At 36.1% G+C, this 12,962-nt stretch overlaps 1 protein-coding gene across 7 annotated transcripts in view; it reads right to left on the bottom strand.

Annotated features, from left to right (window-relative positions):
• Positions 1–12,962, bottom strand: part of CNOT4 (CCR4-NOT transcription complex subunit 4) — a 148,139-nt gene that overhangs the window by 72,785 nt on the left and 62,392 nt on the right. For 6 of the 7 annotated variants that reach the window (XM_032275909.1, XM_032275912.1, XM_032275910.1 and 3 more), the window contains exon 2: positions 4,658–4,923. In XM_032275909.1, coding sequence (XP_032131800.1) covers positions 4,658–4,831 — 174 coding nt within the window. In that variant the 5' untranslated portion in view covers positions 4,832–4,923. Of the gene's footprint in view, positions 1–4,657; positions 4,924–12,962 lie in introns of those variants that run through there. The other variant, XM_032275911.1, reaches the window with a different exon arrangement.

Here is a 12,962-nt window from a genome sequence, read left to right as displayed (position 1 = left end):
CAGCTAATTTTTCTTATTGTTATTAGAGATGAGGCCTCGCTATATTACCCATGCTGGTCTCAAACTCCTAATCTCAAGCAATCCTCCCACCTTGGCCTCTCAAAATGTTGGGATTACAGGCATGAGCCACCATGTTCAAACCACCACCCTGTTCTTGTTTCATAAATGCATTATCTTCTATTATTTCTGAAATAAAAATAATCATACTTCTGTTGAAGTTCTCATTTCCTTGTCTAGTCTCTGATTTCCATGAGAAATATACTGCTACATCAGTGCACCACCTATGTTCCCATATCTGCTATTTCCATCAGGTAGCTTTCTCAGAAATGCTGCACTAAAAGGACACATAAACGCAGTCTAAGAAACAACCAAGTAGCCTGTGACTGTGTTTAGCAGCTAGACCAAACAGAAATACTAAACTCTCTTGGTTTTTAATACCTGGCTGTCTCTGCTTTTCAAAGAGATAAAGCTAAGAGAAACCTTCTGCAAACAGGCAGGTTTCATATTGTAGACCAAAACCAGGAGCTTGATTCCACTAGCTCCCTACTTGCATCTCCCAAGTTTCTTCAGATCATCTCAGTATGTCACCTCACAGCATGGCCTCTGTAGACCCTCTCCCTGCAAGGTTGGGTTACATGTAAATGGTAGTTTCATGGCCCTTTCTAGGCCTCTAGCAACATCTGTGGTTTTCCTCTGTGTTAACACAACTACTGTAGATGGGCCTCCAGAGGCCAAAGACTTGCTTGACTCCAACCAAGACAGGCAACTTCATAAATATTAAACCTGCACTGTGCTGAGCATATTCTCTGGCAAGACTAAGCCAGGTGTCAGATTCCAAGACTCTCTGTTGCCTGTACTACAAAGTCCTGGTGGCCAGGAGACGAAGGAGAGGTTCTAGCAGATGTAATTAAGTCAACAAGAAACCAAAAAATTATTCCTGGCCTAATAACAATAACCACCTTAGCTAAAGATTTAACTTGGAGACCCAACAAGGAGGTTGTCTTAGACCTCTGTAATCTGCATTTCTTTTTTCTGTAACTGTTGGGAAGTTTTGGGGCTTATCATTAGACAATCTCTCATCTTTTCAATTCATGATCTTATCCAGTCTCATGATTTATAAACAACATATGATATGCTAATTGACTCCCAAATCTGTATGTCCATACCAGAACCTCATCTGAAATCCAGACATGAACAATTCATTCGCCTGTCTACTCAATATCTCCACTTAGATTTCTAATAGGAATCTCACACTTAACATATATAAAACTGAGTTTCTGATCTTCTCAAATGTCTATTCCTGGTACAGTCTTCCCCATTTCAGTTAATGGCCATTCTTTACTTACAGGTGCTCAGTCAAAACCTTGCAGTCATCCTCAACTCTTCTATTTGTTTGTATCGTGGTTCATGAATAATAAAGTTCATTAATCTTTGCATGTGTAAAAATGTTTTATTATGCCTTTACATATGAATAAAATTGAGAGCTCTCCTTGCAAAGTTATGTTCCCTCGAAATTTGGGAAAATAAATTTCTCAATTAGTTTCTTTTCTATGATTGTAAAGTGAAAATACTGTATTAACTTTAGTCTTGTTCCTTTGTAGTCTAAATATTTATAACTCACAAGCTTTTAGAGTTTTCTTTGTACTAGATGTTCTAAAATTTCACAATTATATAAACAGATATTGATTTTTTCAGTCATCTTGCTTCACACTCACAGGGCCCCTCTAATCTAAGAGGAATTTTCTTCTATTAGTTCTTTGATTATTTCTTGCTACTCATTTTTAGTTCACTCCTTCTGAGACTGTTCTCAGCAGAGATTAGAACCTGTAGATCTATGCTGCTTTTCTTTCATGCCTTCTATTTTTTTCTCTTGTTGCATTATATTCTGCAGTTAAAACCCACTCAGCACGAGCTTCCAACTTACCAATTTGATCTTGAAATGTGCACATTTTGCTTTTCAGGCCATCTTTAAGATTTTTCAAGATTTCTCTGGTTCTTTTTACTAGAAAATACAATCTTTCTACATGAATATGCCATTCTCTCTTTCCTTTCTGAAAAGTATCAATGATAGTTTTAAATGTCTTCTGTTTTGTTTCTGTGTTAGGGTCTTCTATTTACTGATTCTTGTGCCTTTCTTTCATGATGTTGGTTTTCCTGAAACCTGTGTTGACTCTTTGCTTCTGTACAATTTTACATGTCAGAATCCTGGTAATCTGCCTATAAATACTATTTCTGTTTACTGCAAGATGCTCCTTTGTGACTGTAGCAAGGACATATTGCTGGACAACATATACTAATAGGTTATCTGCTAGGCAAAGAAGCTCCTAGTTCCTCCAGAATGTTTCCATTTACCTTAAGGCTCTGATTCAAACTTATAATCACTGTTTTAATTAGAGGGCATCTGTCTCTGCTTCATGGGCTAGACCCATGAAGCTGCTCTGACACCATACTCAACTAACTACACTGATATTTTTCCTGGGATCCTGAAGCACTGCCATTCCTTTTTTCATTTTTTAAGCAGTCTTCTCTTGAGCTGATCTAACGCTTCCCCCTTGAAATTGATTCCAATATCCTTCTTGTCTTTCAGAAATTCCTCACACTTGCTGGTATTCTCAGGACACCCTTTTATTCATAACAAGCTTTGCTAAAGTTGTACTTTTTTTTGCCTTTAAAATCTTCTATTTTTTTTTCTTGTTTTACTTTCTAAAAACTTGAAGTAATTTTATGTAATCTCTTAAGACTGAAATTATTTTCTTTGTAATTTCCCCAAATAACTGATTTTTCTCTAATGACAATTTAATAATTGGCCCTTTTAAGATGACTTTATAATATCCCAAAGGGAAAAAAAAAGAAAAAGATAAACATCATGAAGCCAATCAAATTCACAATCCTCAGCGTCTTCGGCAATCCTGAAAGTCATTACTTCTGATGAAATAGTTCAATACGATTGTCTTCTTATAGAATGACTGGGAACCAATTTCTAAAAGTAATTAAATGTTTAAAATCCATAAATAAAAATTTATATAGATTTTCCCCAAAGCTAATGCTAATGTTAAGGTTTTCATTTACCTTTCCATTCACATTTCTTTTTTTTTTTTTTTTTTTTTTTTTTTTGAGACGGAGTTTCGCTCTTGTTACCCAGGCTGGAGTGCAATGGCGCGATCTCGGCTCACCGCAACCTCTGCCTCCTGGGCTCAGGCAATTCTCCTGCCTCAACCTCCTGAGTAGCTAGGATTACAGGCACGCACCACCATGCCCAGCTAATTTTTTGTATTTTTAGTAGAGACGGGGTTTCATCATGTTGACCAGGATGGTCTCGATCTCTTGACCTCGTGATCCACCCGCCTCGGCCTCCCAAAGTGCTGGGATTACAGGCTTGAGCCACCGCGCCCGGCCCCATTCACATTTCTTAAACTATATTAACTATGTGAAATATTATATATATACATATTGTATATAAATACACATTATATAAGTTATATATATAATATATATGTAACTACATAAATGTACAAGCTATATTAACATTGAAATAGACTTAAGTTTTTATTCATATAATACATATACATACCCACTGGATTAATAAAAAAAAAAGTAATGATAAACAAACAATGCATTGCCTTCTGAGATATATTATAAATTCTCAGGTAAGAAAATTGAGTGGTAGATTATTTTTTTAATTTTAGATATCTAAAGCACATTTCAGCTTTCTCAAAATTTGAAAGTAATGATCACAAGAGTCTTTGAAATGAGTAACCAGAAAATAAAGTTTAAATCATACAAACATTAAAGAGAAGGCAAATTCCATAATAAAGTGGCAGATATTTGCATTAATCTCTAAAGTCACAAAGTCCTTCAAAAAACAAATGTGGCAGTCCTACCTATCCTAGTAGTATTCACTATATTGTATTTGTGTTGCTGGTGCTTATCAAAACAATAAAACCCACAGAATGTTAAAAATCATAGATTTTTAAGAGATAGAACGGGCTTTTCAATAATACAATAGTTCAGAACAGACTATAGACTCAAAAGACATAGATGAATTCCAAACCTCCTACCTACTACTCACAAGTTGATGACTCTGGACAAGTTCTCTAAGCTGCTGTTTCCTTGAGTGTAAAACGGGAATAGCAAACCAGCCTAGAATTGCTGTAAGGTCTCAACAAATGAGCAACTATTATCTTCTAAACCAGGATTTCTCTGTCATTTTAACCCTTTTTAGTAAACATTTTCTCTCCTATTTTGTACTAGAAAAGGGAAGTGAATTTCTTCCCACATGCAGTATGAAATATTTTTCTAATTGCACAAAATCCTATCCAAATCTATTACCTCTCTGTTCCTAATTTTCTTAAGCAACGAGCATCCCTGACCATGTCGTTCTCCTCAGGTAAAAACAATGACAACAAACTAAAGGCCAATCAGACAGGTTATGTGACTTTATAAAGATCAAACAGCTGGAAAACAACAAAGCCAAGACATGGCCCCGACTCCCAGTGCAGTGTTCTTTCTACCTTATTATGTCTTAAAATAACATACATAATAGTATAATCTCACCTGAGGTTTGTACAGTCTTTTAAATTCACTTACTCATATACATGGCAGCAAAAAAACTATACAATTAAAACAAATCACTGTGAGGTTATTTTGAAGTATTTACCTTTCTACATGCAGGGCAAAGCCCATTTTCATCAGTGCGAATTCGATGCCAACAAAATCGGCAAATCTGGTAGCCACAGGTGCAAGGGAAAAAGTTGATATCATCTATCTCCAAGGGCTCCATGCAAAGAGGGCATTCCACAGGGTCTTCCTTCGCATCAGGACTGCGAGACATCTTCACGTTTATTAAACAGCAGCAAAAGTTTATAATAATTTAAGGGAGAAGGAAGTTCAGCACTGAAAGCTAAAATGTAGAACTTTGACGACCTGCATGAGAAGAAACAAAATACATTGTTTACTAATGGAAAAACAGCATAGTCAACAATTAAGAGTCACACTGCCAAAAAAGTTAGAAAATACTGACTGAGCAACTATTGTTATCATCTTGAAATGGCTTTCAGAATGAATTTCTAAACATTTTTTAATATCAAAACAAAAGACCTGACATCATTAATATTTCGGATTCAACACAAATATAAAAGAACTTCCTTTTTTTCTCAATAAAACATTTAGTACTAGCATGGCACTAATCATAACACATTTTAGGGGAATAAATAAAGTAAAACAGCACTCTAAACTGTCTCATCTTTGACCTAAAACTTAGTTAATAGTGCCACATAACTAGAAGACTATTACACTATTTTAAAGTTTGTCACAATTTATAAAATCAAATGAAAATCACAGACTTCAATTATCTATAGTTACATGTTAACATCAAATTCTTGACACACAAAACATAGGCTAAAACTTAGAAAAACTTTGGGAGGCTGAGGTGGGTGGATCACGAGGTCAAGAGATCGAGACCATCCTGGTCAACACGGTGAAACCCCGTCTCTACTAAAACTACAAAAAATCAGCTGGGCATGGTGGCGCGTGCCTGTAATCCCAGCTACTCAGGAGGCTGAGGCAGGAGAATTGCCTGAACCCAGGAGGCGGAGGTTGTGGTGAGCCGAGATCGCGCCATTGCACTCCAGGCTGGGTAACAAGAGCGAAACTCCGTCTCAAAAAAAAAAAAAAAAAAAAAAAACTAAGATGCCACAGAACCACAGACCCTAACTATACAACTAATTATGTAATAATATGCCAGTGAAAACTTCTGAGAAACATGTATTAAACAAAAGTATTCCTATGGTAATACTATAAAAAGCCTACAAGAAACAGGAAGAAATAAGGAAACAAATAGACCTTCATATCACAAAGACTTTTGGAAAAGTTAAATAACTTTTTAGATTACGGGGAATTTTAAATTTTAGGTAACAGTTTAGGCTAAAGCCACTGTTAGATTAAAAACCTTAAGATGAAATCACTATTTTAAGTTAAAATCCAATAGCCTACAAACTAATGTATAATTCTGTAGTAATCCCCACCAAAATCATGGTGGTAATTTTTTATATAATTGGACAAACTGATTTACATACAAGAATAAATACACGAGAATCATTTTGAAGTTTCTGGGGGAAAAAGTCGGAATTTGCCCTATCACATACTAAATTATACTACAAAGTTACAGTAATTTAAATAATTTCCTATTAGTATAAAAACTGACAAAAGAGCAAAGAAACTAAAGAATCTAGATATAGCAGGGTATACTGGCTCATGACTGTTATTTCAGCATTTTGAGAGGCCAAGGCAGGAGGATCATTTGAAGCCAGGAGTTCAGCTCCCGCCAGGAGTTTAAGACCAGCGAAACATAGCAAAGACTCCATCTCTGTAACAAATTTTAAAATCAGCTGGGCATGGTGGCACATATCTGTAGGCCCAGCTACTTGGGAGGCTGGGACAGGAGGATCGCTTGAGCCTAAGAGTTCAAGGCTGCAGTGAGCTATGATTGTGCCACCGCACTACAGCAAGGGTGACAGAGTGAGACCCTGTCTCAAAATTAGAAGAATCTAGAAACAGACTCATGAATTTATGAGATTTTAATATTTGATAAAACTTATGAATCAAGATGGAAAGGCTGGACTTTTTTTATAAACAGTGATGGGACACTGGGCTATTCATTTGAAGAAAAAACGATATCTATCTAATACTGTAATTTTTTAAAAATCCCAAATGATCTAGTGATCAATAAACTATTGAAGTGTTAAAGAAAAAAAACAGAATTTTTTGTTTTAATCTTGGGATACAAAAGGCCTTCCTAAGCAAAATAAAAAATCAGAAGCCATAAAAGGATACAATCGGCTTAGTAACATGGAAAGAAGAAAACATAAAACTAAAGATAAGCATCAGAGTACAAGATATGTTTGCTACATAAAATGAAGAGCTAATGTCCAGAATGTATAAAGAAATCCTACAAAGCAGTAAGAAAAAGACAAGTTTAAAAAAAAACAGAACAGAAAATGATAAGTAGTTCACAGAAGAATTACAAGTGATTAAAATATATGAAAAAATGATCAATCTCTTTAGCTAACAGCCAGGTAACATATATGTATATATATATTTTTTTTTACCTCATCAGCCTGCCAAAGAAGTTAGTTTTTCCCTAAAGTAGAGAAGTAGAGAGTATCACTGATCTAGTCCCTCTTTCAAAAGAGGAAATGGGAGCATATTATTTTGCCTGAAGTAACACACTTATTAGTACAGACTGGATTCCTTCCAGGAAGTCTTAGCCTTAGAATCTGTGCTCTTAACCACTCCCTTATGCCACCTCCGACCTAAGAATCTATTCTACAAAAATAGTGACACAAGTGCACCAAGTGTTCGGCTGTGTTCTACAGCATTATAAGAGTAGAAAACTGCAAACAGCATACTGCCCATTAATAGAAAAATTATTAAGTAAATATAATACAGCATAAGGTATGTTGATCAGAATATCTATTATATAATTATACTTTTTAAAGAACATCAAGTTAGAGACTGACGTGAATATACAATTACTTTCACATAAATATATAAACCCTGCATGTGTGTATACATTTGTTTCACTAAGAAAATAAATATATGGAAGATCAGACACCAAAATGTTATTATATCACGAAAGACAAAATGGAGTATACCACAAAAGACATGAAAAGTTTATACATCAAAATGTTGTTATATCACAAAAGACAATTTAAATACTGATTTTTTAAAGAAAAAAGGCATTTTTTTTTGCAATTCAAATGGCCCTTTAAAAAGAGGAAAATTGTTTTCATTTCCTCTAGAAAAATTAAATTACTTCTCACTTTTGCCAATAATTAGAAGAAAAATACAACAAAATAAATGCCTTCTAATAAATCTAAAATTATTTTAAAAAAAAGAAAAGAAAAGAAAAAGAATTGCCCAAATTTGCCACTATCCGTTTTCAGCATATATAAAGTTAGAAGCTTAAAGCTGACTTCTAATAGGTCCAATTTTAAACATCCCAAAACTGTATCTGTTGGAAATATAGACTCAAATATAGGTTCCAATAACAGAAAAGTAAACTGAAAAAAATCAAAAGGTGCTATCTACACCTGTAATATCTTTGATTCTAAGACATCATTTCTTTAACTACAGGTTATTAGAGTTTTAGTGAAGTAATTTATGCAATGTTGGGAAGGAAACAATACATTGGGGCTTATGAATAGAAAAGTGTGCTAGAAAGTAAATTACTATAAATAAAAGATGATATACTGAGGTTTTGCTCTTTGATTGTTTCTACCTGCTTTTTAATTTTTAAAAAGTTTACAAAAGTATGTATCTTTCAGTTAAGGGGGAGGTTTAGAGGAATAGAAGGGGACAAAGGAGCAAGAAATCCTTTAGATAGTTAATAACAAAAGTAAGTACATTTGTGCACTTCTAGCACCATGGAGAGAAGCCACAGAAGCTGGCTGCCAAAAGTAATCTCATAAACGGTAAAAGGTAGTCTGACTTGGTAGAACACTGCAACACAAGGTCAAAGAGTTGACTGACTCATCTCTTTCACAAAGTAACTATATGATCTTGGATACGACATTCAAATGCTCTAGGATTTGATGTACTCATCTCAACAATGAAGAGACAAACTTTTAGGGAATTTTAAGTACAGAGCAATTTCCTAAATGTATTATAATACACTTCTAAACTAAGCTTTTAAAACAAGTTTTGAAATTGACTCTCCAAAATACCTTTGCCCAAATTGTCATTTAGAGAATAATAATTTTGGCCGGGCGCGGTGGCTCAAGCCTGTAATCCCAGCACTGTGGGAGGCCGAGGAGGGTGGATCACGAGGTCAAGAGATCGAGACCATCCTGGTCAACATGGTGAAACCCCGTCTCTACTAAAACTACAAAAAATTAGCTGGGCATGGTGGCGCGTGCCTGTAATCCCAGCGACTCAGGAGGCTGGGGCAGGAGAATTGCCTGAACCCGGGAGGTGGAGGCTGCGGTGAGCCGAGATCGCGCCATTGCACTCCAGCCTGGGTAACAAGAGCGAAACTCCGTCTCAAAAAAAAAAAAAAAAAAAAAAAAAGAGAATAATAATTTTACTTCATAAGCCAGACAACTAATATTAAAATTAGAACTAAATAGGCTAGGCGTGGTGGCTCATGCCTGTAATTCCAGCACTTTGGGAGGCCAAGATGGGCAGATCACCTGAGGTCAGGAGTTTGAGACCAGCCTAGCCAACATGGTGAAACCCTCTACTAAATTACAAAAACCCTCTACTAAAATACAAAAACCCTCTACTAAAATACAAAAATTTTTAGTCTCTACTAAAAACACAAAATAAATGAGCTGAGCGTGGCAGCGTGTGCCTGTAATCCTAGCTATGAGGGAGGCTGAAAAAGGAGAATTGCTTAAACACAGGAGGTAGAGGTTGCAGTGAGCTGAGACTCTGCCACTGCACTCCAGCCTGGGAAATAAGAGCGAAAACCCTATCTCAAAAATAAATTTAAAAAAATAAAATAAAACAATGAGTTGAAACAGTAAGATTTATAATGTTATAAGACACAGAAATAAAATATATTTTTAAATGAAAAAGGCAAGTAAGCCAATGATTTCCTGAATAGGGTGTGGGAATTCTAAGAATCAATTTTGCAGGGAAAAAAAATATTCCTTTTTAGCCAGGCACAGTGGTTTACACTTGTAACCCTAGCACTTTGAGAGACCAAAGCAGCAGGACTGCTTGAGCCCAGGAGTTCAAGACCATCTTGGGCAACACAAGGAGACCTTGTCTCTGTGAAAAATTTTAAAAATTAGCCAGGTATGGTGTTGTGTGCCTGTGGTTCCAGCTACTTGGGAGGCTTAGGCAGGAGGCTTGCTTGACCAAAGGAGGTCACAGCTGTAGTGAGCCATGTTCATGCCACTGTACTCCAGCCTGGGTGATAGAATAGGACTCTGTCTCAACAACAATGCTGCCAGGCACACTGGCTCATACCTATAACCCCAGCACTTTGAGGCCAAAAGTTCAACACCAGCCTGGGTAACATGGCAAAACCCTATCTCTACCAAAAAAAAAAAAAAAAAGTTAGCATGGTTGGTGGCACAGGACTGTAGTCCCAGCTACTTGGGAGGCTGAGGTGGGAAGATTGCTTGAGTCTAGGAGGCAGTGGTTAAAGTGAGCTGAGATCATGCCACTGCACTCCAGCCTGGGCAGCAAAGTGAGACCCTGTCTCAAAAAATAAAAAGCCTTTCTATATACAGGATCCAATCCTCACAGTGACTTGGTAAGAACATACTATGCCCTTTATAAAATATGAAACTGAAGCTAGAATGTTAAAGACACAATTCAAAAATAAGGCCCAACTTCAAAACTCATGCCTTTTCCAACACAGTGAGACAGATGTCATAACTGATGTTAGAGCTACATAAAGTTGGGAGTGAACTGCAAATGCTCAAAGAATAAAATGACATTACTTTTAAAAAAATTAAACTCTACAGCAAATTTTTACCCTATTACTTGAGTTCTTGTTCTCTACATCACCTGTAACTAGTAACTCTGACATATAATAATGTTCCTGCATCACCAAAAATCTTACATACCATGTAGTAAGTACACAAAATAAAAACCATACACTCGAAATCATGTCTGAAAATGTCTTATCACTTATAAAATGTTACTGTATACATGGTTTTGTGTTTAGGGTCCTGTTCAAAACATGTATAAAAATGCACTACAGGCTGGGTGCAATGGCCCACACCCACAGTCCTAGCACTTTGGGAGGCTGACGCAGGCAGATCGTTTGAGCCCAAGAGTTCAAGACCAGCCTGGGAAACATGATAAAAACCCCACCTCTACAAAAATTAGCCAGGAGTGGTAGCACATACCTGTAGTATCAGCTACTCAGGAGGCTGAGGTGGGAGGATCACCTGAGCCAGGAGGGAGAGGCTGCAGTGAGCTGTGATGTGGCACCACTGTACTCCAGCCTGGGTGACAGAGTGAAACCCTGTCTCAAAATTATAATAATAATACACGAGAATGTAAGGTAGTACAGCCACTACAGAAAATAGTTTGGTGACTAACTTAGAATTAGCATATGACCCAGCAATTTCACTCCTAGGCATATACTCAAAGAACTGAAACGACCTGAACAGATACTAGTACACCAGTGTTCCTAACAGTATTATTGACAACAGCCAAAAAATGGAAAATAATCCAAGGGTCCATCAATGGAGGAATACACGAAATGAGGTATATCCATAACACGGAATATCAGAATACATTCAGCCATAAAAGGAATCAAATTTTGATACATGGTACAACATGAATGAACCCTGAAAACACTATGCTAAGTGAAATAAGCCAGTAACAAGAAGACAAATATTTTGTTTTCACTTTTGGTTTCTTTTTTTTTTTTTGAGACATGATCTCACTCTGTCACCCAGGCTAGAGTGCAATGAGTGGTGGGATCATAGCTCACCGCAGCCTCAAAATCCTGGGTTAAGCAAATCCTCCCACCACAGCCACCTGAGTAGCTAGGACCACAGGCGTGTGGACCACACCCAGCTAGTTTTTAAAATATCTATACAGATGGGGTCTCCCTGTGTTGCAAAGGCTGATCTTGAACTCTGGGCTCAAGTGATCCTCCCAGAGTTTGGGAGCCTCAGGCTCCCAGAGTGCTGGGATTATAAGCATGAGCCACCATGACCAGCCTGATTTCACTTTTATGAGGTATCTAGAATAGACAAATTCACAGATACAGAAACGAAAATAAAGGTTACTAGGGGCCTCAGGGGGAGAGGGAGAGAATGGGGAGTTATTGCTTAATGGTACGGAGTTTCTGTTTGGGATGCTGAAAAAATTTCTGGAAACAGACAGTGGTGATAGTTACACAACATTGTGAATGTACTTATGCCACTGAACTATACATTTAAAAATGGTTAAAATGGTAAATTTTTATGTTACATATACTTTGCCACAATAAAAAAGTCAATAAAGGAAACATACACTGTATACACTTAAATACAGTACATAATATACAGCACTTTTGTAAAATTTTAGAATTATGGTTGCTCTATTTAATCCTTTAATATTTTGCCAGTCTAATAGAGGAATTTTTAATAACTTAAATGTGTAGATAGTGCAACTCCACTGAATACAGTTAAACAGAAATAATACTCCTAAGTATATACTAGGCAACCAAAGTTATATATACACTATAATCATACATAATTGAAAGCTATTTATAGACATAAAATCTACACACACACACACACACACACACACACACACACACACACACTTCAGTATCTTGTATAGCATCTTACTGCTTTCCATAATTTCTGGTGGTGGTTCTAGCTAGAAATCAAAAAGTAAAAAAGATTAAAAAAAGGAAAAAAAAGTCCCCACAAAAACCATACATGAAATTCAATATATACATAAAATTATAAATTATCAATTCTTAAAACCTATAATATAAGGACAATACCACACACTTTATATTTTACTTAATGTGCTATAATTATAAAATTCTTGTTCACTTTATAGTCTGTTCCCACTATAATGGAAGCTTCAGGAGGGCAGAAATGATCTAGCACATCACATTTATGACAGTATACCACGTAGCTACAACATGGCTTCCAGTAAATACTAAGCATTCACACATTTGATTAATACGTAACAGAATGAATTATTTGTTATATGTCAGCTGTAACTGACAACCTTTGAAAATAAAAAACAGCACTTTAAGTTGTCCACTGTTTCTGAATTAGACACATTTTACAAAGAATGTTATAAACATAAACCACATAAAGACAAAAAACAGAACAGTAGCTTTGGACAGTTTGCTAAGTGAAAAAGCAAGGTAAGTTTCTGTTTAAATATCAGCATTAATATTTAATTTCCCCTTTTAAATTAGGTGCCAAAGTACCAATACGTATCTACCAGAATATAAATATATTATAGAACTCAGGACTGTATTACCTTTA

The sequence above is a fragment of the Sapajus apella genome, unplaced genomic scaffold, assembly GCF_009761245.1.
Source record: "Sapajus apella isolate SASKATOON/1434 unplaced genomic scaffold, GSC_monkey_1.0 scaffold7, whole genome shotgun sequence".
NCBI lineage: Eukaryota > Metazoa > Chordata > Mammalia > Primates > Cebidae > Sapajus > Sapajus apella.
Note: the sequence above shows the minus strand (reverse complement) of the source record. Positions and strands in the feature narration are given on the sequence as shown.